This window comes from Apteryx mantelli, chromosome 2 (assembly GCF_036417845.1).
Source record: "Apteryx mantelli isolate bAptMan1 chromosome 2, bAptMan1.hap1, whole genome shotgun sequence".
NCBI lineage: Eukaryota > Metazoa > Chordata > Aves > Apterygiformes > Apterygidae > Apteryx > Apteryx mantelli.
In genome coordinates this window covers 158,632,801-158,658,438 of record NC_089979.1, presented here as the reverse complement: position 1 = coordinate 158,658,438, position 25,638 = coordinate 158,632,801, and the positions used below count along the sequence as shown (strand labels likewise).

Here is a 25,638-nt window from a genome sequence, read left to right as displayed (position 1 = left end):
GCACTGTGGGGTTGAAAATATGAGTCCGCTTCCCTTTGGTATCTTAAATGAGAGGTGAGTTTTTAAAAAGAAACGATCCAGTCTCTGGAAAATATGAAAATATTCTGCAGATGTGCTAAAGATCGCTGCTTCACTTAGTGTGAAAAATGCCATCCTGCATTTAGATGGCCCGAGCATGAACGCCCGAGAAGCACCTCTGTGCTGCTGCGCCCGAGCACGGGTGAGAAACCTTGTGTGTCTGTTGGGGACGATCCTGCAAGGATGCTAATCCCCGCTCGTTTATTCCCTCCAGTGCTACAACTGTGAAGAGGAGGCGATGTACCACTGCTGCTGGAATACTTCCTACTGCTCCATCAAGTGTCAGCAGGAGCACTGGCATGCCGAACACAAACGTACCTGCCGCAGAAAAAGATGAAAGAGCTGTTCCTCCCCTAGCAAGCCACCCCGATGATTGCTATTCTCAGACACAGCGGTTTTTGTTTCCAAGAAGCCAAAATTGTTTAGAATTTGCTTCCCATTTTGCACCAGCCTTCAAACACTTTTCGTAAAAGAAATTTTGCACAGTAATTTCAATCTTCTGTTTAGTGCTCCTCCAAAATTTTGTCAGCGAAATGAATTTAACATCTGTGGGAGCAGGTTACTTTAAATAATTTTAACTAGAGGATTTGTTGCATTTTCAGCAAATTTTAAAACATTTTTAGGTTTTACAGAGATTTTAATCTTTAAAAACATCGGATCTAAAAATAAAAAACCATGCAAGTTTAGCAAAAGGAACATTTAAAAACTAGATCTGAATGTAAGAACTATAGAACTGTTTCAGAAAAAAGAAGCATACTACCTTGATGTAACGTTTATTTCTTAACCTTGTTGAGCTGGTTTTGTTCAGCTTAATTTTACTGTTTAAAGGCATTATCTATTGGTTATACCAGTGGGTACATGATTGAATTTAGGGAACAGGGTTGACACAGCAGGTGCTAGTCCTGCGTATTTTTTCTTAAATATTTCCCAACTGTGTTTTATTTTCATTATTTCTTTTCAATATATAACTTTTATAACAAAATATTAGCTTTGATCTTGTAGTTTAAAATCACAGGGGAACTGGGGTAATCTTTTACTGAGCTGGATCTTAGAGAAAAATGAATATTTAAATTTTGAAGTTTGCACATTTCATCTTTGTCCTAACATGAGTGCTTGTAACAAGAATAAGAAAAGCCAAAAAAACCCCTACCTTTATTCATACATGGAATTATGAGGCATACAAATTTCTTTATTGCGTCCCCCTTCAGCCTCGCCAATCCAACGTCATTTGACTGCCTATGATCTGGTGTCACCTGGTCCATTGTAACTTGATAACAAAAGGAGAAAAAGCACTTAAGTTTCACAGAAGCCGTTATGTTTGTAGTAATGGGTCATTGCCTAATAATGAGCTCCATCACTGTACTCAGAATGAAGAATAATGCATGTTAATTTTCTTGTATTAAAGATGCCGTGATTTGTAAAAAGTCTGTATTTTGCGGAATGTCTGGATTAAGAAGCATTACCAATAGGAATGGATCGATAGTTGAAAAATGATTTTTTTTTTGTTTGTTTTATATATAGATATATGAATTGCATCCATGTTCAGAGACAATTTTTTAAATAGATGTAAAGCTTACTTAAATAGCTTTTCTTTTAAAGAGTCTCTCAGCATTTTAGTTTCTTTCCAAGATTGGTCTTAGACTGAGTCATATGCCCATTAATCATCCAGCTATTTTTTGAGAAGTTAGAGGAATAATTTGTAAATATTTATTTAGATCTTTGATATTTATTGAAAGCAATTACATGATGGAACGATGGAAGCTGAAGAATCAGGAGGAAAGCCTTTAAAAAAAGTTTTCTCTAGGATTTGTCAGGGTCATTGTAAAGATTAAAATATAACTAAGACTTCTGTGAACTGCCATTGAAATCCTGATCTTTTTTACTTACAGTGGTGATATAAGTTAATTGACTAGATACTGCCAAATAATGCCCAATACGTTGCAGAAATTAAGTGGTAAGTTGATTTGGAAACAATAGTAGGTAGATGGTAACTTGTATTACCACAGCTACATTATTGCCTGATAAATGTGTAATTAACTTTTGTCGCCTCTGTGTTGTGACTGTAAAACACTTCACAACTAAAAATCAATCTATCTTGTTCAATTACTTTACAACTTCCAAAAACTTCGATCCACCCCTATGAAAGCAAGTTATTGTGGAAATATTTTTGGTGTAAAATCATTCCAGAATATGTAATATTTAACTGATAGCTGCATGAAAGTAAGATTCGTGTTACTTTGGCTTTTTTGTCTCTGTTGACACGGTTGCACATTTCCAAGTTACTACAGCGTGAAAACTGTGTGTTTTAAAGAAAAAAACAAAACAAAAAAAAAAGATTGTGGCCTGGTTTTGTATAAGTTTTAGGTAAAATTACAATTGATTGTTTTAGGAATCATGATTTAAAATTAATTTTTCTGCAAATCATAAAGCTATATTAAAGTGTTGAGCTTAGCCACTATGCACATTGTAATTATTCATTGTGGCTGTCCAGTTTATGATGCATTCTGGCATTTTGTAAGCTGCTCTGACTAGCAATATATAGAGTCATTTAATGTGTTAACATTGGTTAATAAATGTATTTAAAAAAAACTCGCTGAAAGCGTCCCTGTTATTTCTGGCCAGGTGTCCTACGATCCATCCATAGGCATGCCTTACGCTGTTATTTTTACTTTTCCTCACCGAGAGAGAGCTTTAAAAAGAAAAAGTGTGCCTCAGAAAAATTCCCTCGCGTATTTTTGTTTTTAATAGTAGTGTACAGGACCTACGGCTTGCCAGGTTCCCCAGGTAAACCGATAGAAGAGAGACTTCTTGGTAAGCGAGGCTTCTCGGGCTGCTGATGGCGGATCGTCTCCTGCCACGTGAGCCAAGACGAGCCACGCGCAGACCGAGCAAACCCGAACGAACGCTGGCTCGCGCGGGAGGGCAGACGGAGGGGCACGACTGCTCAAAGCGGCGCGGGCTGGGTGCCGCGCCGGGTCCGGGTGGGCGTGCGGGCTGCTGCGCCCGTACCGGCGACCGCCCCCTGCGCAGAAAACGGGGCGTTTGTCCCTGCACGGCCCCAAATCTGCAAGCTCCCGCCCAGGAGAAGCGCCGGACTGGGCAGGGATTGCGCTGCCTGTCTGCTGGCTCCCCAGCACGGGCCCCGACACTTGGTGCTCCCCACACCATCAGCCTGAAGGGGCACGATTTCACCGCTTATTGCTGTTTTTCCTTTTTGCATTTATTTACTCTTGCTATTAGTAGATTTTAAACAGGGAGGAGCAGCGGTTTCTGCCTCCTGCTTCCTTTAGGTGGAGTGAGCTGCCCGGCTCAGGGCTGCTTTGCTTTTCCACATCGTAGATGGCTGAATGCGTGAAATATGTTTGGGATTTGTTACCGGTAGTTAGGGGCTACCCGGCCAATTTTAGTCTCACTGAGTGAGCACACATATGCAGCCTGTACACATGCTGTCCAAATGCTTTCATAAATCACACTGTGGGGCACATATCAAAACCGGAAAGTCCCCGTCCTCATGCTTTCACCTCGAGGAAATTCAATTGCAAGTGGAAAGGTGCCACCATTTGTGAGAAAAGTCTGTTTCTGCTGTTTCAAATACAAGATGTTTAAAGCTAATGTAAAAAGGTGTGGAGGGGTGTGGGTGGTGGGGGGTGTGTGGGTGGGTGTGTGAAGCTATCTTGGCCCTTCCAAAACGTTGAGAAAAACTATCATGTTTTATACTATTGAAACCTATTTCCAGAAGTCAAAAGGAGTAGAAGTATTTTAGACTATGAGTAATGTGCCTTAAAAAAGAAATGCTGGGCTGCTAAGTGTTCAAAAATAGAAAATTAGAAAAATGAAGAGAATCCAAAGAAAATTAGCTTGCAGTTGACTCTGCGGTGCTCTCGGGCTGAGCCTGCCTGCAGGAGCAGCAAAGCCCCGGCGTTCCTCGGAGCCGCTGGCAAAGCACGGCAGCACCGCTTGAGGAGTGGCAACAGCCACCAGCGGGCCGAAATTAAAAGCAGGATCTGCTTTGCAGATAGTTTTCACAAAAAGGGGGCGAATAGTTGGAGATAGCGCAGAAGCACCTCCAAGGACTCGAAGAGGGGGAGGGCAGGCCGTTTTACAAGGGCAAGAGATGGGCATGTTTATGAAACCACCAGCCAGATACTGTTTGCTCCCTGGAAGTGAAAATTAAGCTGGTCTAAAGCTTCAGCAAAAACAGGATTTGCCCCAGAGAGGTTCCTAAAAAATAAACTTGAATTCTGTATAGAGAAGCTGCTGTGAAGCTGTTTATATGCAAAAGCTTTACTGGTGTTTGGGAAAGGCCTTCTGCAGCCGGGGCGCGCTCTTTCGGCCAAGGTGGCAATTCAGGTAAAGAACTATTTTGTTAATAGGAAAAGTATCTTTTTAGCTCCAAACCAGGCCTGTGCAGCTGACGCAGCCTCAGCCCACGCGGCTGTCGGTGCAGCTGACTCGTGCGGCAGAGCCAGCAGCCGGCAGCACCGGATCCGTCCCGCAGCCGCCGGCCGCCTCTGCCGGCCCCTCTCTCGCCGCTGCCCGCGGTGCCTCCTGCAGCGCTTCGAAGCCAGCGCTAGCGCGGGCTCGTGCCAAGCTGCCCTCCGAAGCGGAGCGGGAACCCGGCCTCGCGCCCCGCGGCCGCCGGCACGAGAGCACAGCCAGGGTGCAGGAAAAACACCCCTAAAGCTAAGACATGCTACATTTACATATATATGCACTGTATTTGTATATACACTCTGGTGTGTTTGGGTAACAGCGGGTCTGACTTTCGTGGCCCGTGGGAGCTGCAGCGGGAGCTGGGGGCAGCGCGGCTGCGGTGGGAGGCCCTGGGCAGCTCTCGGCAGGGAGGTCACCACAAGGAGGACAGGCTCACACACACACAGAGGGTTGTTTTCCTCTTCTCAGCCCCTCCTTTTCCACTTCTGAGCCTCATCCTTGTTAACACGCTTCTGAGGCACTTCAGGCTGTGAAGAGTGCAAGCGCCTCCTCTTGAACACCACCAACGGTGCTGATGGTGATAAGCACCATTGCTGCGGGAAAGAGCAGTTGGGAGCTGAGGCTTTAAAGCCACGAGCCGCTTTGAGCGTCTCCCCCAACCCCTCGTGCAAGGTGGCCTGCGACACGTGTGCTCCTGCAAGGCGCCTGCCCTTGCTGCTGAGCCTCGCTGCCGCTGGGCCGCGGCGTTTCTGCTGAGCCGGCAGCCCTTGCGACTGACCGAGAAATAACACTTGCCTGTGCTGCTAAAATAATCAATGCTACCACTCCCCTTTCCCCGAAATGCTGCTCGGCGGCTTTGACTGAAGGTCCTTAGGCAAAATGCAAACTCAGAGCACAGCTGTCGTCCTTGCATGCGCCGCAGCCTTGCAGCAGACCACTGCAGCCAGAAACCCTCGGTTTTTTCACTGCACCGCCAGTGTAAGGGGGCACCATGAGCTCGCAGGCGTGCTCACGCACACACACAGCCATCCCTGCAAAGGCCTCAAAGCAAATGCCTTTTCATCCTCTTTGGGCTCAGAATCACCTCGGAAATCATTAAGCAAAGCCATAAGTGCTCTGGAAGTGTGGGGCGAGCTCACAGCGGCGAAGGGAGCGTGAGAAGAGCCATTGCGGCCCCGTCGGAGACCTTGCCCCACCACCCCATCAGGAGCTTCCCACAGCCCCAAACCCACGGGGCCCAAAGCCTTGTTTGTAGCAGAAGGTTCCCGGGGGACAATTTTTCCATACAAATGAGCTTTGGAAATGTAATCCCTTTGCAAGTTTTTCCAGTACTGGCCTGTTCAGGACCTACCACTGATCCTTGATTTTAATAACTGGTCAGGACTTCCACACGCAGAAAATGCATCTCTGTCCCTGCCGACTGCTGCAATAACTGTTTGGTGCAGCAAAGCAGTGTTCAGGGTCCCCCGTCCCACAGCATGTGTTTGGGGGGGGGGGGGGGAGCTGAATTTTGATCCAGAAAATCATTCCTGTAGTTTAGTGCTCAGCTCCTCAGAGCAGAAATGGTTGAATGGTTGTGACATTTCTGTACTTGCCTTCAGGTCTTCTAGCTTGTTGATTGATTGAGTACCCAAAGCTGGCGAACTGCTGAAGCACAGAGGATTTTTCAGTAAATGGCAGCAGCTATGGCTGGGATTCAAAGCAATGTGTCAGCCCTTGAAGAGGAAGAGAAGGAGGAGGAAGAGGGTCACTTTGATTTGCTTCCTGCCCAGAAGTTGCGGTAGGGTGGCAATTAGACATGCTGGTGAGGTCTGTCTGCACATCAGCACCACAAATCTTTTTAACAAAGCCATTTTCCAGCACCGGTGCGGTCGTTCGGGCTGTGTGCCGGTGCCTGGCACTGTGGCTAGATACCACTCAGGCCATTCCTGCATGCCTTTCCCATGGGCCAACTCTGCAAGCTCTCTTCATGTGCCTGCACTAGGGGACTGCAGAAATGGATCCAAAAGAGTAACACCGGGATTTTTTTTTTTTTTTAATAGCTTTGACATTCTTTTATCCTCTACTTTTCTTATCCTCTATTTTTCTTAGCAACCTGTAATGCACCATTTGGGCAACCTGGTTCTGCAAGAGCTGTGTGCACAGAGGCATCCTGCTCTGAAAAAGCACTCGCAAAGGGCAGGGAAAAGGCCTCCGGAGGTGCTCCGCACCACTTGTGTACGGTGTGGTGGAAACCATATGGGCATGGCGAGTAAGCCATATAGCTCATGTCTCTCTTGTGGACTCTGACGAAAACATTCTCCATTTGATATAGAGTCAATCCGTATTCAAAATTTAAGTCAAATGTGGGTTTAGTTTGTTTTTTTTAAGGGTCGGACTTCCTGAAGTGCAGAGCTCCAATGCACACGTGCTCTCAGCGTGGCCTCTAATTCTTATTCTTTCTGTGGCTCAGCAACTCCAGACCAGAACTGAGTAAATTGCTTTAATTTTAGGCAAAATCTATTTGTCTAGCTGCTGACAAGACCGATTGCAATCTGAATATCCAGTGGCTTTCTCCATCACTTATGCTTTATCACATCTCACTTGGACTGTTGTGTTGCAGCGTGACTTTGCCTCTCTCTCTCCCATGGGTGTGTTGGCTTTATTGTGCCAGCAGCCTAAATGACTCCCTCAGTCTGTAAGTAAGCTGAAACGAAAGCACAAGTATCTTGCATGCATGCATGGCAAAAATGCAGTGGCACTGTCTTCACAGCAAGGCACACACCATGTATGTGACCACTGAAAATGGAAGTGTTTTTACAAAAGTTTTCATTTAAAAAAACTCTGTTGTTCATTAGAAAGTTTTCAAAATTAAGTAATATCATCTCTAATAGTCGCTTTATTATGGTTTGAAATAGCAGCTAAAAGCCTCCTGTTCTGTTAAAAGCCTTTGCTGTGAGAGGAAAAAAAATACTTTCAGCCTTTGAGTGAAAAAATAATTACAGCGACAATCACATGTGGTTTGTTTTTTCCTTTTTCTTCACTAACCAAGTTGCTCTCATCAGAGGGAGGGGGAGAACGCTGCGGACGTGTTCAGTGCTCAGCGCAGGGGCTGCGCCTGCGCTGGCCGCGGGGCCGCCTGCAGCAGGCCCTGGGCCATGAGACCGTGCGCGCGGGCCAATGCTCCCGACCCGGGGCCTCGCTGCGTCACACGGCTGCGTGCAACGGGGGGAGAAGGTGATGGCAAAAAAAAAATAAAAAAAAATCCCTCTGCTGCACTTCAGGAAAAGTCTCCCGTAGCCAAAGCCAAATGTTTGCGAGGCATCCTAGAAATGTTAATGAACAAGTGTCTGCAATGGAAAGTTTAATTCCTTACATCTCCTCAGCCCCTCACTTCCCTAGGGCAGTTGCTGGCTCCAAGTCTTGTCTCCCTCTGCTCTGCAAATGCTAGTCGTGCCATGCTCTGCTCCCGAGCTGGCCTAGTGGAGACACCGCTCTCCTCATCCTGCACGCAGCTGCCTTCCTCAGCTGCCTCCTGTCCTGCCTGGACTGAAGTCTGTTTCTTGCACCTCCTCAGCCTTCCTAACTAACTCCATGTATTTCCTTCTCTTGGTCTTACTGCAAAGCCCCTTGGCTGAACTCGGCGCGTAGCAGTTCATCCAAGCCTGCAGACTGAACATGGGGGGACACCAGGGCTACGTTCCCCAGCCCCTGGGACTCCTTGTTTTGCAGCGTGCTCATTCAGGTGAGCAAACCAATAGGTAGGTGCCTGATTTTAGGCACCTGAGTCCACATAGTTAGAAATTTTCAAAGTCTTAGGCCTTACCGCCACAGGTACAATCTTCTCTTTCCTGGCTTTACCTCCTTTTGTTCTCTCTTCTACACCAAACGCTACTCCTAAAACTGTCCATCTTTTATGGTTTCTTCTGCTGGCTTCCTCTACAGTAATGCAGGGTCAGTTTCTAAACCAGAACATTAAAAACAAAGCAGCCATTTGACTCCATCTGCACAAGTCTTCTCTCATTCCCTCTCCCGGGCATCTCTCAACCTTTCCCACATGCTGCCACTTGCATTTGGAAACCCTTCTCTTTCATTGTGCTTCCATCTGCTTCGTCTCCTCATTCAAATCCCTCCACAGGACACTTCCTTGCATGAAGCCTATCACTGTCAAGCCACCAAAGCATGAAATTAAAACAAGATCAACTTCATGCCTTTCGGATTAGCCCATTAACTGGTAATAGTTTCATAATATTTTGCAATTTTGTTTTTTTTTTCTTTTCTTTTTTTATTTGTGTTGTGGGATCCCTGAGGCAAAGACTTGTTTTTTTTTTTTTTTCCCCTGAATACAATAGGGCTTTGGCTTTGAAGAACTCTTCTCCATGTAGACCAGAAAGGAAGTGTAAGGGTGTTCCCGTTACCAGCTTTGACTAGTGTGATGCATTATGATCCCCTTAGGGAATGTCTGGTTGATCTAAAATGCCATGCACTTCCCAACATCACGATGAGTGCTAAAAAATGCATAGAAATGGACTGATAGAAGAATGAGAGAGCTGCTGTTTAAAAGACGTTATCCTCAGTGAAGCACAGTACAAATGAGGCAATTCCTGCGAGAGGATTTTTGGAACGGCATTAAGGTGGCACTGCTCAAAAGAGACCAGAAAAGCCCCGGAGGAAAAGCCTGGTTATCGAAATTGAGCAAGGTGAACAGGAGCTTTTGGGAAGGTGGGCTGCCAAATGAAGCACTCTGGAAAACAAAGGTTGGCTCAGGTTGAAAGAAAATGTTTAATTTTATCCCCAAATGAAATGATGCATTTGTATTTTCAGAGTATAGAATTTGGTTACGTTTTTTCTCTTCAAATTTAAGCCAATATAAAATAAAAAAGTTCTTTTTTTACCAAAGAAATCCAGCAGCAGGTTGGCTCTTGCCTGGGGAGCGGGGTGCAGCCTCACCGCGGAGCCGCGGGAGGGCCTGGGGCGGCTCAGCCCACGGGCGCAGGGACAGGTCTGCCACCACGTGGGCTGAGCGCAAGGAGCTGTGCTGGAGAAAGTTAGAGGTCCTCCAAACCCAGCTCTTCTGTGATGTCGTTTGAGGTGATGGGTGAGGCTTTACTGTGTGACTGTGTGCGTCCCCTCCCCTGCCCTGTGGATGACAAAGGTGAATAAAGCAGATTTTTGTGTTGAAAAACATGTTCGCCCAATGGAGCTCAGCAGCACATGCAGTTGCCCTCAGTGGGGCTTTCGCTTTGCAGCCCCAAAGTCACAGGCTGCGCGTGCGGTAACAGGCTCAGCACGGAAAGGCAGCATGGGAGGAAGCTGCAAGGTCTTTAATAAGGCTTTTTTCCCAGTATGTATCATCAGCTACATATTATCCTCTTGTTAGTATCAACCTGATAATGAAAAAACTACAGTGTTCTTGTTCTGTACGAAGTTGTTCTCACACCTCTGTTGCCTTGTATGCACACTGACACTCCTGCACACACATCTACCACACTCCTGCACACACATCTACCACAAAATTTTTGTTGAGGTCCTCAGCAGCTCGAAAGCACGAGAGCCACCATTTGTCAAAACGATTTTTAAAATGCAACTTGAAGAATTTTTACCTTTTAAAAATAATAGTCATAAAACCATCAAACCCCTGCTTTTGCATAACATGATACATAAAAATGCTCAGGAACCATCTGCTGTCCTGCCGTCCTCCTCCTCGAGCCCCAACCTTCCCTCTCCTTCTTGCGGTTTCCTGCCCCACTCTCTGCCCTTGACACGCAGGTCCTTCGAGCCGGCAGGCGGCGGGCGCAGCGCGGCGAGGGCAGCGGCAGCCCTGCCCGCCTCCCTTGCCACGCTGCTGCTCGAGCGGCTCCCGCGTGAAGCCAGCGGGGAGCCGGTGGCCACGCTCACGCTTGCAATCTCAAGGTCTTCTGTTGAGCTACGTGAAGTCTCAGCCACCGAAAACTGCATTTTACTCTCTGAACTTTTCAGCTGGGCTACCAAAGAAAGGGGAGACTCAGAATTTCATCCGCTGAAATCACAGCTCAAAAATTGGAGCTAGCTCCAGTCCTGTCTTCTGTAGCAGCTGCTACTGGCTGCGAACCAGAGGAGCGCTAGAAATCATGTTATTTTTGCAAAGGGCTGATGGAAATAGGTAGATCACGTTTCCTAGTGTTTTTGTCTGGCCACCCAAAGCGTCTGAATTTATACAGAGGTTCTAGCCCTGTATTTGTGACAAACCAGTTAACCATCTTTTTACACTGGCAGAAAGCTCCAGCAGAAATGTTAACACTCCGATCAATAACTTAAGGGTTTGATTAGAAATATGCCAGTAGCAATAGCTTGCAACAAAAGTGATGTGACAAATTTGAGGAGTTTTACAGTACTAATGCTTGTTATTGCTTCTCACAAAATGTTACCAAGCTTACAATAATCTTTACACTTTCAGCAAAAATGTGAACAGTATATTTGAATATATTAAAAAGAATTAAAAAAACATTTCACAAAAAACATTTGTTGCCATATGAAAGTCTTTCAGCAATAAATGCCCACACCAGTATTTAAACATTGTTAAAAGTATCATGATTTGTACTAATAAATTATGCAACAAGAGAGGTAAACAAAATAAAATTACAGTATAGCTATCAGTGTTCCTCCACAGAGCTTATGCAGCTCTAGGAAGCTCATTTTTAGATGACTAATTAAGAAACTGATATTTTCAGAGCAACAAAAATAAAAGCTTTTATTTGTTCATTTGAATATAAAACAGGCGTTATCACAGATGTACAAAGCGTACTGGTGGTTTAACATACAAGAAGGTTGCTGTCCTTTGCACATAAAAATTTTTGTTTGAAACTGTGATTGGCTGAGTTACATGAATTTCTCTAACCAGTCACCACACTCTATGAAATAACGCTGCTAACATTCAACTGATAAAAGGGACAGTCTTCCCTTGGGTAAAGTGTCAAGCAGGATTAAATATATATAATAAACAAGCACCATGAGGAATCTGCTCCTGTTTGATTAGTTTTGTGTTTAAATGTTCATTGTGTACCCTCTTTTTTGTGCATGTGCATCGAGTTGATTACATGGTTTTGTCTGACTTCAAAAGCACAAGGTCACAAGACAAACATTTTATACATTCTCATGAATGGTTTATCTACAGTACAATTTCTAATACAGAACAATCCTTCTTTATTGCTCAGTCTGATGGTGCTTAAATGTTTCCTTCCTTTTGCTTGCACAACAAAACCAGAAACTCAGTTTATTATTTCTCTTAACTCAGAATTTAACAACCACAGATGACAGGTTGCAGAAGAGAGCTGTTATTAACTGCGTTTCACAACTGCATTGCAGGTCTTTTTTTCTCTACAAATGCAAAGTTGACTTCGTGAAGGTTAAAGTGATGCCTTAAATGACAGCTGAATTTGTTTCGCAGTACTGAGATCAGCGATAGCGGGACTTCACAAGTTAGTTCACACACTGCAATTATGTTTGTAATCAATCAACATCTTGTCTGAAACCTTACAACAACTTGCCATTAAGGACAGATTTTATTCTTTATAGGGAGCAGAAAATGAATCTGACAAACTATAGGGTTGGTCTTCAAAGCATGAATAGGGATATTCACAGGACAGTGGAGTCGGAAAGGATGGTCTGAAATAAAACAAGGCTGATGTGGTAAGATGCTCTGTACTGTACATGCAGACTAAAATGTCCCTACCTCTTAAAAAGATTTTAAACAACCAGCATTGAGACTCAGAAGCCAAACAAAACTATCATTAGCAGGGGTCCACTTGTTGTACAGACAAAATATGTCCCTTGGACGTGTTAAGAACATGATTACATTTGCCCTGCAACGATCTTAGTCATGCATATCCCGTAATGAGAGCCAGCACATGAACGTATTCTGGACACTAAGAAAAGCATTCTTGGACCGCAGCTGGTAAATCCCACTCTTGCTCACAAATAGGTCAATTCGGTTGCAACCACATGAAGGAACCGGAAAGGTTAAAAGAAAAGGGCTGCAGGGAAGACAACAGAACTGGGAAATCAAACCTCTCTTTTATCCAAAGGTAATAAAATGAAGGCAGCTGTGATGCATGTTTTCCTACTCTTCTCCCATGGATGGCCTCAGATGGGCGACCACGGGACTCCGTTCTTTAAAACAGGCGGTTCAGTTCCTCTGCTTTTTTAATTGGTTTAGGGACTAGTTAGCAGATGCACGATTTGTGCCAAATCAGTTGTAGTGACTGCACGCTCCTCTCTGTTAAGGAATAAATTAAAGACCATCGAAACAATCGTTTTCTGTAAATGTAAACTGGATGCATTAGCCACCAAGCTATGTGATCTAGCTGAGAGGCAAATTGATAACTCTGTGCAAATAACCCCAAAACTTTTCCTTATAGCAATAAAAACACCAACTAAAACAATGAAAAAATTGTGCAACAAAGTTCTGCAGCTAGACAACAGTGCTATTCCTCAACCTGCCTTTTCTAAGTCTAACAAGTGTATGCACATGCCAGCACGAATATTTATTGTTGCCTCCATGGCAAAGAAAAAAAAAATTATTGTAGTGCATTTTTTAGTTTTAAATTCATTCACTGCCTTAAAGGCAGCAATAATTCCACTTGCTGGTATCTAGAGGATTCTTTTAGACAGGGATACTTAGCAATCCAGGATTGCTTTTTCAAAAAATTTGTGAGTAACATTTGATTATCTACAGTGGGAGACACCATGCAAGTGACAAGTACTGCATTTTAAACTTTAAAATCTTTTGTCATTAGTGAATTTATATTTCATATATATATATTTGATGTGATACTATCCACTCAAGATAATACAACACTTTGTTTTTATATTAGCAAACATTTCAAGAGTTTAATATTCTTGAATGCTTTTTCTCTTTTATACTTCTAAAGAGATCAAAATAAATTAAACGTTTTGTACATAATTACAGAAGAAGTAGTTAACTTATTTTATCTTTTTAGTTTAGTACAAAGATATTTGCAAGTTCATTGCCGAAATACACCTTATTTATAAATTTCTTCCATTCTAATGCCAACCGCAAAGGCTCTTTGGCCTTTGTGCTTTCAGCATCTCCGACAGAAAGCTGCTAGAGTTCTAATTGGAAGGTGCTACTTTGGGTATTCTCCTCGTACCACTACGTAGTTTCCTAACAGGTGGGAATCTAAAATGGCTTAAATTAGTAACGGATCTGCATTCATCAGCTTTTTATGACATATTAAAACAAATGAACAAAACAAGTCTTTGTATTAGTATGCAAATTGTTTAAAAAGAATCCATTTGGAGGGCAGAATAAAAAAAAAATCTACTTCAGCTTACTTAACGTAAAATACAAAGCCACATTTACTCAGAAAGCAGTAATGTCCAATAAGCAAAAAAAAAAAAAAAAAAAAGATTTAAAATGGGCTTTTCCAACAAACTGAAGGGCCTTACCCCATAGTCCTTCTGTTCTAAAATTTAGTGGTAAAATAAAACATTTCACATTTTATTTCCTGCCAATCGTGACTGCTTTGAAAAGTCATAATAGAAACAGTTCCATTCTGATGAGTGTCAGCATCTTATCTGCACGTTTTTTTAGTGGACACCAAAAAATTTTATACATCTATAGTAAAGTCCATGGAAGCTTTAAGGTACAAGACTACATGTTGTAGGCCACATAGATGGGATCTAGCTGGTCTGCCAAAAATCCATCTCGTAGGTGCATACGTTGTTTCTCTCCACGGGAGTTGATAGGAATTACACCAATGTCCACAACCACTACCACCCCTACAATCAGATAATGTTCCTCAAGGACCACATTGGTGACCAAAGGAACCAGGTCCAAGGCTTCTTGCTCTGATCCATCCAGCTCAACTACAACGACCAATAAATTTGTCCAGGTAAACACCGCACTGGAATGAAAGAAAAAGTAGTATTAATTCTCTTTACTGGTTTCAGTCCACATTGCATACTGTTTCTTTCAACTGCTGTGGCAAAAACCCAGCCCCATTAGCCCGCACTTTAATAGTGCTGCAGTATTAAACATTTGACTAATCTTTACAGAAACTTGAGTCTAATCATTGCCTGTCATGTAAGGAACCAGTAAGAAACAGTCTGGTTCCATTCTAAAGCCAAATATTGAAGAAGTTGTCCTTCCACATATGGGAGATTGGAAGGAAAGAAAGTCTGGTGCATTTTTCCCCTCCTTTCCTCCTTCCTCCACCCCACTTCTCAAATGTCTCCAAAGCCTCAGAAGTCCCACAGGAGGTCAGCAGGACTCAGGAGCCACAAGGAGCAGTCCTTGTGGGTGTGTAAGACAGACGGACCACTGTTATTTCTTGCTCTACTCTACGCCATCACATAAGTAATAATATTCTACACACACAACTCGGACGTCAAGGCTGTACTCTATCCTTCTTTGCCTTGTAAAATCAGGGGAGGATTTTCCAGAACTGGCTTGAGCATAAGAAGCATCTGAAAGTTTGAGTATATTACATATATAAGTTAACTTCAGAAAAGAGCTACTTACCCTAAGGTCAATGCTTGACTGAGGCAAAAGTGCATTGTTTTGGTCTACTAAGATAACTTTGAAAATCCCTGCGCTTTGGTATCACACCTTTGCTGAGAAGTTAGCTATAAAAATACATTTTATGTTGATGCTTGAAAGAGTAGATTTAAGAAGAAAAGTACTTGTTTTTTTTAAAATTTTATTTCATTTTCAGATCCCACTGAAGTATTGTTTGACTAAATTCTTTTGTGACTATTGATTTGGAAAATTAATGGGTAGTCAAAGGAAGGCTGTGCAGCCTCCTTTTGACTTGGTACTGCTTTGAAACTAATTTTAATTTGTAATTATGTTTTTGCAGAAGGTCTAGTAAGTTTTGATTGATGCTGAATATTAACAAAATGAAGTATCTGCCTGCACAGGTGACTGTGTCCAGCGAGGTCCTAGAATTTTGATAGATTGCTGTGCAAACATCTAAATTAATATTACACATATTTTAACAAAAAAGCCTGGGAAGTTTTATTAAAATATTAGTTAGCACTTGAACCCATGCTTTAAACTACTGTTAGCTTGTTACCTGGGAAAGAAATTAATGGCAAGATTGAGGAGCAGGTCTCTAAAATATGGGTTAGGAGGAGTTGGTGTGTCTGAGTCCAAAAGACTGATCCCTTAAATCTGCATGAAGCTGCTATCAATTTCTATAATTACTGACACTCCTAAGAGGGTCTCTATTTTATTTAAAAATCATTTCACTAATCATGGTTATAACCCACTGGTGACCACTGTAAGTACAAGCAAAGACTGCCTTCTGTGTTCCCACCAGTTGAGACGAAGTTGTATTGGCCAGCATGTATCTGTTATGAATATATTACCCTTGTAGCCGTGAGAAAAAAAATAGGGACTCAGGAGGGCTGCACTTTCTCAAAAATCAGAGTCACGCTCAAAAGATGCAGCACAGCCAATGCACTGAGCTGGGAATGGCCCCTGCTGTTGCTTCCATTCCACTCAATACTTCAAGAATAGCAAGGAAGTTGCTGAAACACCTCCAGAGAAATAGGGCCATAATGTTTTTCTCCTCCAAATGTTTTGTGTAGCTTTACCTATTTTGTCATTACGTGCAAGAGAAAACCGCTTCCTTCCAAGTTCAAAGAAGCTGTGTTCTGTTCTTCTTTCAAGGGTTTGAAGTTTAAATGAGCCAACACTGTGCATTAATTCAGTTACATACACATACATTATTTCTAAAGGTATATTGCATTATTAAAAACACTTTTGAAAATGCATGGCCTAGTTAGACATTGCAACAGAAATGAACTGTGTCCCATTCTTTTGGTTGTTACATGTTAAGACACAAGGGGTCCAGAGTTAGAGGGCTGCCGATTTTATGCAGCTAAAAATTGCCAAGAGAAAAGAATAATTTTAAATGACCCTTAGGTCATTCTGCTCAAGAACAGAAGTTGCACAGCAGGATCATATATCCAGTCAACAAGTCACTGTTTCCCTTAACTGAGTTATATGTCTCAAAATGAACACGTGTTTCTTTGAAGTTGAGGCTATTTTTAGAATCTATCGACTGGATGTACCCGGTACTTTTTGCTTGCAACAGATATCAATGCAGTTAAATCCCTAATGGATCTTCATAACTGAAACAACAGTGGCCTCCAACAAAAACAGAGACTTATGCCACCATCCCAAATAAAGGCATGTACATGGTATATATGAAAAGAGAGGTTTTACTGGCTATTATTCACGGGGTGTTTGCCAAAGACAAGTGGAAGACCTAGAAGAAGTTGAAACAGAAATTAAGTGAGAAAAATCAAGGACAGTCAAGACAAGCACTGTGAATAAAAACTCAACGATGGTGGCTGAAGAGGACCATTAGGCAGATCACTGGTTAGGAAGAGGTTGGGAACTGTGAGCAAAACAGATGCTGTTGGTCTGCACTAGTGCGTGTCCATTTTCTGCAAGGACCACATCAGAGAAACATCTCCGAGAATGTCTCAGAGAACATTCATCAGCAATTTCTCTTACTGGTGATAACAACCCTAAAGACCTTCAATTTTGGCTATGTCTTTGGGCAAGAGGTAGTAATAGTATGACATAACGTTTTCTGAAACCTCTCTCCGCATATGTGCCTGTACATTATCATCCAAATACCGGGCAGGGTTAAGGCACTGAGAGGTATCTGCATGTATATTTACCTCCTTGTGGAAATCCAATGGCCCTTCTCTTACCCCAGCTTACCCCAACCCTTTGTAGTTGTCACTATCCCACTCAGGATTTCCATGATAAGGGAAGGGAAGGATGGAAAGATCCCCAATAAGCACTCGGTAGTCTTTCTTGAGAAAAGAAACATAATTTTTGGCCACTGAAACCAGTGATGACCATTTCTGTAGTGTGATATAGCTACTTACTGCTCATGAGCCCACACTCTGAGGACATATAAATCTGTGACAAACAGGTACTGCTGAACACAGGAATTTATGAATTTCCTTGTCTGCAGTCCTGCTACATGTTTCACCTTAAAATCTGTGGCTGTCTTATAAGAGTTGTCTCTAAATAGCTTGATCTGAAGACTTCATCCACTGCTGATATTGATCTGACAGGTTTTAAAGGAGAATTTCACAGTATCCTTAGAGTGTTTGTACTGGTCTACATGAGGACTTGAGTATCCTCCACCCTGTCTAATGCCTGGCTTGGCAGAGATGAGACCTTACCAGCTATGCTGATGCTCTATGGAGGCTGCAACCAGACAGAACCTCAGTTACAGTCAGCCAAGCAATTAAAGGCCTTAATTGTAATAGATATTTAAGAAAAAAGCAAGGAGTTTTGACTAAAGAAACCAGTATGGTCTCTGTGCTTCATTGTTAAGTTTACTGCTCCAGGTTGCACCTTAGCCAGGACTGAAAAGAAAAATGGAGGTCACATCTCATACTAGCTAAATTGCTCTGACTGTTGAGACAGTGTATTTTTTGGCTGAAGGGAAAGGAGCTGAGCTGGGGTTAGATCAAAACAAAACAACTAACTGATTCAGTCTTCTGATGCAAGAATAATGAAAAGCAATTTGTTCCTTTGTCAGCTTCAAGAAATGATTACTTGCTGTGTGCATTTGATGATGTGATACATTGATTAAGACAACACCGTTATTAACCTATTGGTTTACTGATTCAGTTTCCATTGTGACCTTGATCACTTCTTGATTTATTAATAACCAATTTGAAAGTAACAGTGTGTTCACTAATAAAGTTTATTAGTGTGTTCATTTATTTTTAATGTTTGCTTGCTTGCTCTTTCTAATAAGGCTCTTAAAGCTTGCGCTTATGCCAGTTTGTTTGTTCTGATTAGAACATAAGTCTAAAACTCCAAGGAGTAACTACTGACTTACCTGGGAGCTGCTTGGCTCTGTCTAATTAAAACCTTAATCCTTCATGCATACTTAAAAACACAAAAAAAGAAACATACAGAATGATCTTAACAGAAAACAGTCCTTCCTGATTAAATCTGGGTGTGAGAAGTTTCAACCTAAAGACGTATTTACAGCTAAGTTATAAATTCTATGAATATCCTGACAGACCATTTCCTGGATCAATTGCAACACCCAAGCAAACCCCCAGACATTATAGATACTTCAGCATTATACAAGAGCTGCACTGTTATATAATCCTTACCATTCTGTGATGCTCTTGTGTGCTCTAATTACGGAGGTCTCAATATCGATCGGATGATATCTCATCCCTCGTAACTCCATGGCTTCATCTAATGCACCCACAACATAAAGTGCATCATGGCGTTCTAGTTGTAAGGCAAAAAAATAATGATTTTATTCGCCAGTATATGAAATTACAAAAATGTTCACACGAATAAATAAATAAAGTAAATATAACATTTATAAATTATCCTTGAACTTCTGAAACCCCAAAGTGATTTCCAAACGAATGAACATTCTGCATTACTGCAATGCAACGCAATGCACAGCAGAAAGCAGAAGACAGGAACACAGAACACTGCTCTGATTTGAAGAAGAGAAAGACAGATGTATTTATCCAAAGAGAGTCAGACAAATTCCTGTCTCCCTCAAGAGCGGATGCTGAACAAACTCCTCTCCTCTTTTTAAGGCTCCCTAAGTAGCCAACAGACTCCCTTGTTTCTCTCTTTTTGTGTTCAAGGAGAAAGGATAGACTTGACCCTAATACTTCAAAATATGCTCTTGTAGTAGCTTTGAGAATTTCAACACTGATGCTTAAGGCCACAAAGGTGTTTATCTATAAACTAGAAATAAGTACGCTGTACTAGATGTCAAAATGCTCATTAAGACAAATGGCAAGCATGGAAGAATAATTCTCTTAGAGTATGAATTCTTATTGACTTAAGAAATAAATGAGGCTGAAAGGAGACTTTTAAAAAGATACTAGGCCAATAATAAACTACTTTATGTCATCCATGAAGGAAATAATATTCACTAATAGACGTAAGAGCAGATAACTGGCAGTTTACATTAATTCAGATAGTTGCATGGTAGCAATGCAACGGCAAGACTACCTCAACCAGTAATACAGGACAGAGAATTTTCTCAACAGGAAGCTAAAAATGGGAAGACAACAGAGGCTTAGCAGCTCTTTGCCAGGGGAAGATTTAAGCCATCTGGACACTAAAGTTTTGATATCCTCAAAGAATCCTGTATTTTCCCAAGGCTGGGGTATCATTATGGAATGAGAAAAGCCTACACAACTGAAATTAAATCTCTTCAGGAAGATGTTAACAAAAGGACATAGACAGCAGTTGTAATCCAGAGCAATTACTAAAATGCTTTCAGATTTGATGAATTCACTCTGTGGCTGAGTAGCTTCTATTCTAATTGCACTGACACAGTGGCTCTGGGATCACTCCTGTAAGCGGCTGCAGCATCACTGGAAACAACACTTTGCCAACAACCTTGGCTACCACCTATGCCAGCCTCTGCTCATGACACTGTGTTCTGCAAAAATAACAGTGAAGTTTTCCCAAGTGTGTTCGTGTGAACATTTTCCCAAGCAGAGACTTTCACTGACGTTGTGTGCCCGGCAGCACTTGTTTGCTTACATGTATACACAAGATAAGAAATGTCATAAAAACAAAAAGCGGGGTCCTGTAGGTCCCTGACTGAAAACCAAATACTCTGTAGCTTCTTTTGCAGACTACTGCTTGTATAAGATGTTGGCAACCTTCCCCTGCAGTTTTAATGACAGAGGAATTCAAGAAATGGACAGCTTCTATTAATAACTTTATAAGACAGGAATTATCCAAGAAGGTGGTCTTCACAGGAAGGACAGGGCTTAGATTCACAACAAGGCTTTTTGCATACATATGAATGTATTACTGCAGATCTGACAGCAAGAAAGAGAGAAACTATGATATTTTAAAAATATTTAATATTTTTCATGCTTATACACTGGGCATATTAACAGTGCCAAAAAATCACTGGTTGAGGGGATTTATAGTCCATATAGAAAACACAAGCACCTATGTTATGGCAAGGGGAAAGCAACTAAGAGTTTCAGCAGGCAAAACTTACCCATTGGGTTATTTTCTGATTGTTGTAACAAAGGATTTTTTGGAGGTGTACAGTCTTTACAGAATGAACATATCTGAGAGTGCAGGCTAAGAGACACAGTGTGCCAGCCTCAAAACAACCCACAGCTTTGCTAGCGCTGTCCAAATTATGTGCACAGACCTTGGGCAGATGACAAGAAACCTCTTACCTCCGTTTGCATCTGTAAGTTCTGTTCTTCTCAGGAAGCCCAGATAGCCAGTTCGAGCCCAAATAGTCTGTGTGTCTCCAAAGCTGAGTCTTGAATTAAAATGATCTGATTGCAAAGATTCATCTCCATATATGGTAAAATACCCACTGGCATTGTGAGTGCTGTGAACCCATATCTAAGTTAAAAGCAATTATACTGGTATTAATTAAAGTAGGTTTCCGAATGAAGCATTATTGAAAATTCTTGATGCAAATATTTTTAGTCATAGTAGATAATATTATAATACCTTTTAACACTGTTTCTGAAACAGTTACTGACCCAGTTTCAGGCACAGCTGAGACCCAAATTTAACACCCACCCCCCCCCCGAAGTCAGAGTGCAGGTCAGAGTGGTGCTTCTCGGAAGGGGACACTGGCTTCACAACTGCGTGCAAGCAGGGACACCTTCACCGTGGCCTTCGGCCTCAGGCTGCCCTAAGGCTGCACAGACTCCTCCAATGGCTTGGCTAGCTCTGAGGGCTGCTCGGGTTATGGCAATTTCCAGCAGAGCCCATAGACCACAGCACTCTTTCCCTAGTGCCCCACTCTAGGATCAGTGCATTTACCCCAGCAGGGCATCCCCTATGAATACCAACCAGAGAGACACCTTCTGCAGCAGTAGTGGTGGTGGGGTTGTTTACAACATAAAAAATAGGGGTGAAATTACTTGGCGGGGGAGGCCGGGGTAATTTCACTGATACAGAAGGATTCATTTCATCTAATTTAAGGCATCATGGAAACATTTACAGTTTCATAGTAATGAAATCTTACAAACAAATCTCACAGATTAGACTGTAATTTTAATTATGACTAAGCAAATTCTTTATTTTGTTAGTTAGATCTTTAATTGCTCCCTGAGAATAAACATTTTAAGCTTTTTTTTCTCTTTCGAAACATAAAATAAATTGGAAAAATAGATAGCCTTGCTCATCTCAGTTAATGAGAATACTTTAGTGCATTGAAGCACAATGATTATAAAGAGAATAACATTAGAACCCCATCTAGCTGAAATTAGACTAATCAATACAGTTATTTTTTCATGTAAGTTTTCATCAGAATTAGTCAAGCATCAAGTAGAAAATGTAGCTGGAAAAAGCAGATTTTTTAAAAAATTTTATATAAACTCGAGCTATTATCAGTATTTATCAAGTATGTCAATAAAAATCTTAATAGTGATATAAATATCTTGCTGTAACTTTATACATTATAGAGGTCTGTATCACTTACAATTTTGTTAACCTGGCATTTAATAATACGTGTTATGGGAAACATACATACATTAAACTTACATGAGGATGACTTTATCCCAGTAATTTAGTTCAGAGTATACAAAGGTAAGTTTTCAGGACTCACCTCACCAAGATGAGAATCTCCTAAGGGTCCCTTTGTTTCTGGGTTAGCAATAATGATACGTACTCCTGGGAGGATCTGTTGAAGTAAAAAATGAGACAGTGAGAAAGCAAATGATATCTACTTATGGAATCGTATGCTGATTCTTCTTCCTCCCAAACCTTCATAAGAAACTAGTAGATATCCTTAAAAAACTAAAGTAGACATATAAAAAATTAAAACAGTCAACAAATGTAATAAATTCTGAGATACTTGGGAAATGCTACAAAAGTTCTTTGTAAAAGGTGCGCTATCATTAAAAATTCCTCAGAAATCAAATGTTCACCTACGCTATAAAACCCTATCAAAAGACTTCAAGTCTCTCCAATAGCACATACTAGAAGAAATGGTTTACAGAAAACCCCCTATCCACGTGAAACTTTGGCCTGAAACAAAAAGCCAAGGACACCATGAAATCTTTTAAGAAGTTGGCTCTTGCCAGTGACTTCATGCACTGGCCTTTCAAACAGTACAGAGGTGGGCAGACGTAAACCCTGGAGTAGAAAAGGGAGCATCCTATGACCATGACTGTTTGCAGAGATAAAATCAGGAAGCTGTAGATGAGTATTCACAGCGTCAAGGGCAGTCAGTGAGCTGGGACTGCCTCGGTGGCTTGGCACAGTAGCTGCAGGACCTCCTTGTCCTGAAGGCAGAGCGCGTGCAGCAGTGGTGCTCCGTCACTGCCCCATGGGCATGCAGACGGCCAGTGGCAGAGCTGGGAAGTCCTCCCAGGTCTCTGAGGGCCCGTCCACGGTCCTCACAACCCGCCCCACAAAGACGCTGCCCCCCAAAACATCCCCTCTGCAGATGGTCAGCAGCCTATGAGTAAAATGTTGGCAAACAGTTCAGTCCTCAATGGAGATGGATGGATAATGGAGGCATAGATAAGACATGGATAAAACTGCCTTTACGAATGGTACATGTGTTGTTCTTTTCAAGACTGAGGTGAGGAGGATGAAATTCCTTCTTACTAGTGGGAAATGATTCCTGCATAAGAGAAGGAGGCATAGCTTTTGGGAGAGCGTCAATAAATCAGTAATACTGCCATTGTGCTGTAACTCCACCAGGAAAGAAGACAGGTTTTCAGTTTGCATGATTGATAAAGCCTTTCTGAACACTACATTTACTTCAAAAATGAACACAAATGGAAATTTACAGAAAATATTTACCATAAAGGATGTTTCAAATCTTCTTTCAGTACTTACTTTTCCTGACTCCATCAGGGGCAAACTATGTGGAGATCCTCTTTCTACTAAACGAACTCTGTAAAACATATGTAAAAAGAATACGCATAATACATGGTTGCATTTATTTGCTTTTTATTAGCATTTATTTCTAAAAGGAAAGGTTAATAGTTGCAGAGCTGAATGTTATTTTTGGAACAGATGAAGCTTATATCCTGTAGAACATAATCAGGCCCAGTATTTAATCTTAGTCAAGACTTATGACTGGGAAAATAATGAAGAAAAGATGTGTGTGAACATTTTCTTAAATATTAAATTCTTCAAATGTATTTGCTGCCTTTTATTTATTTTTGATAGACTTTGTAAAGAGAAGTCCATGAACAAATTTATTCACAACAAAAGGGATTTAAAATACTGATTTCCCACAAGAACATCACAAATGTCAGGGCAAAGAAACAAGAGCATGTGAGCTGAGTGAGCAACCGCATTCCATGAGTAATAGTTAATGAGCTAATAGTTAAAATCAAAATCATATCTACACAGTTCATATTCAGGCCCCAGCTTGAAAACTGCATTTGCAACATTTTAATTATTTTCAGGGAACAGTGCTTGATAAACAATTTAATCAGCCCAAAACAATCATTAAATGAAAAATGTGATTACTATTGGTGTCAGACCCCTGCTCTGAGGGTGACCTTTTGGTCCTTTCACTTCCTTTGTAAGATACCGCACTTTCCCACTACAGGAACAGAAATGGCAGCTCTCCTTCAAAGGCACAACGATCTGGAAGGAATTTCGTCATTTAACCTTTGAAAAACAGTCAGCTGGCTAGAATGACAGAGACGGTAAAGTCCTAAAAGATCGGATGAGCTCAGCTAATAGTTGCTGAAGAAATTTTTGGCAACATATAGCTATTCTTGTACCCTAAGGAAGATAACTTAAAAGCTCTAACAACCCATGCAAACCTTAAACTGCCCACTACTGGCATATTTTCATAATCCGCTTAACCAACCCAAATCTGTACTCCCATCAAAAGTGCTCTTCTTACCCCTTTCTTTCCTTCAGCTGTGGGATTCCAGTGCCTCCCTTGTGCCAGCACTAGGATTTAGGCAGCTATGCGATTAGAAAGCAAAACAACTGAGATATAGTCAAAAAACAGCTCTGTAGAAAGATAAAGGTGAAATACTGGTGCAAAAGGGGGCACAGGAAGGCATAACTGGGATCAGTCATGACAGATCTTTTTTGGGACTGTATTGAGGTTTTTGATTTTTTTTATAGACAGAGTAGACAGTTTGGGAAAGGAGGGATGAGACGCAGACAAACCTCAGCTAAAGGTCTCTGGAGAGGAGCAAAGCTTTGGCAATTTCAGCCCCTAAAGGTAAAGAAGATAGAAAAAGATCTCTTTTTTTTATTATTTCTGTGCTCCAAAAGTCATCTATAAAAGCAGAGCCTGTCGGGGTCAAGGCAGGAACACTGAATAGTGCTTCCTCTGGACTTCTGGGGAGTCTCTCAGCCTTGATGGACTGGGCAGGGCTGAGCCTGGAGGCACTGCGGATCAATGAGCAGTTTCTCTGCACTAACAGCAAGAGAGAGACAACACAAATACCCAGCAATTTCAGACTACTTGTCCAAGTCCTTCTGAGAAGAAATGGATGTCAAGTGCCCTCCAAGGGGCATTACAGGCAGCAACTACGCTTAGACAGCTGCAGCCCGAGCTGCTTTCATGCACGGTGCATACCAGGAACCACCTTGTAATGTTCATTTGACTGCCGTAAAACTCCGCACAGAGCCTGAAGTGCTAATTTCCACCTGTGCGTTACCTTGAATTTTGTCCTGTTCTTGTTTTATACTGTAACGTTCTCTAAAGCCTCCGTGGTGTTGCAGGCACCCACTCCTCCACACGCACCCGTTTAGTACGAAGCTTTCTGCTGAGCTTTCCAGCAGCTAAAGAGCAGTAGGGCACCGCCAGCAACGGCAGTGAAGCTGAAACATCTGCCTGCCCTGTTCACCCGAGGGACACAGGCCACACGAGCGTCACGCTGAGGAACATGCGCACGGCTATCTTAGTGCTACTCTGTCAGGGTATGTCTGCAGACACCGCTCTTGCAGTGCTGTTCAAATGGCAAGCCAAATCATAGGCATTTAAGAGGGTGCAGTAAATGCTTTAAAAAGTAACTCCATGCGTACTGAAAATACTATGTATTGCAAAAGAACAGTTGTTAGTTTAATGCCTATATTTCTACCTTTTTACATATATTTTTGTTCTATAAAATCCATATTGGTGTAGAAATAGAAAATGCATT

The 25,638-nt window shown here is 41.9% G+C and overlaps 2 protein-coding genes across 7 annotated transcripts in view; one reads left to right on the top strand and one right to left on the bottom strand.

The window, feature by feature from the left end:
* Window positions 1-2,670, top strand: part of ZMYND11 (zinc finger MYND-type containing 11) — a 108,300-nt gene extending 105,630 nt beyond the window's left edge. For all 6 annotated transcript variants that reach the window (XM_013952574.2, XM_013952573.2, XM_067291922.1 and 3 more), the window contains one exon: window positions 293-2,670. In XM_013952574.2, coding sequence (XP_013808028.1) covers window positions 293-415 — 123 coding nt within the window. In that variant the 3' untranslated portion in view covers window positions 416-2,670. The remainder of the gene's footprint in view (window positions 1-292) is intronic.
* Window positions 2,671-11,194: 8,524 nt separating this feature from the next.
* DIP2C (disco interacting protein 2 homolog C) overlaps window positions 11,195-25,638 on the bottom strand; it is a 331,587-nt gene continuing 317,143 nt past the window's right edge. Inside the window, exons 34-38 of the mRNA XM_067291920.1 lie at window positions 23,357-23,414; window positions 22,116-22,190; window positions 20,725-20,899; window positions 18,655-18,778; window positions 11,195-14,396 (exon numbers count right to left, since the gene is read on the bottom strand). Coding sequence (XP_067148021.1) covers window positions 14,144-14,396; window positions 18,655-18,778; window positions 20,725-20,899; window positions 22,116-22,190; window positions 23,357-23,414 — 685 coding nt within the window. The 3' untranslated portion in view covers window positions 11,195-14,143. The remainder of the gene's footprint in view (window positions 14,397-18,654; window positions 18,779-20,724; window positions 20,900-22,115; window positions 22,191-23,356; window positions 23,415-25,638) is intronic.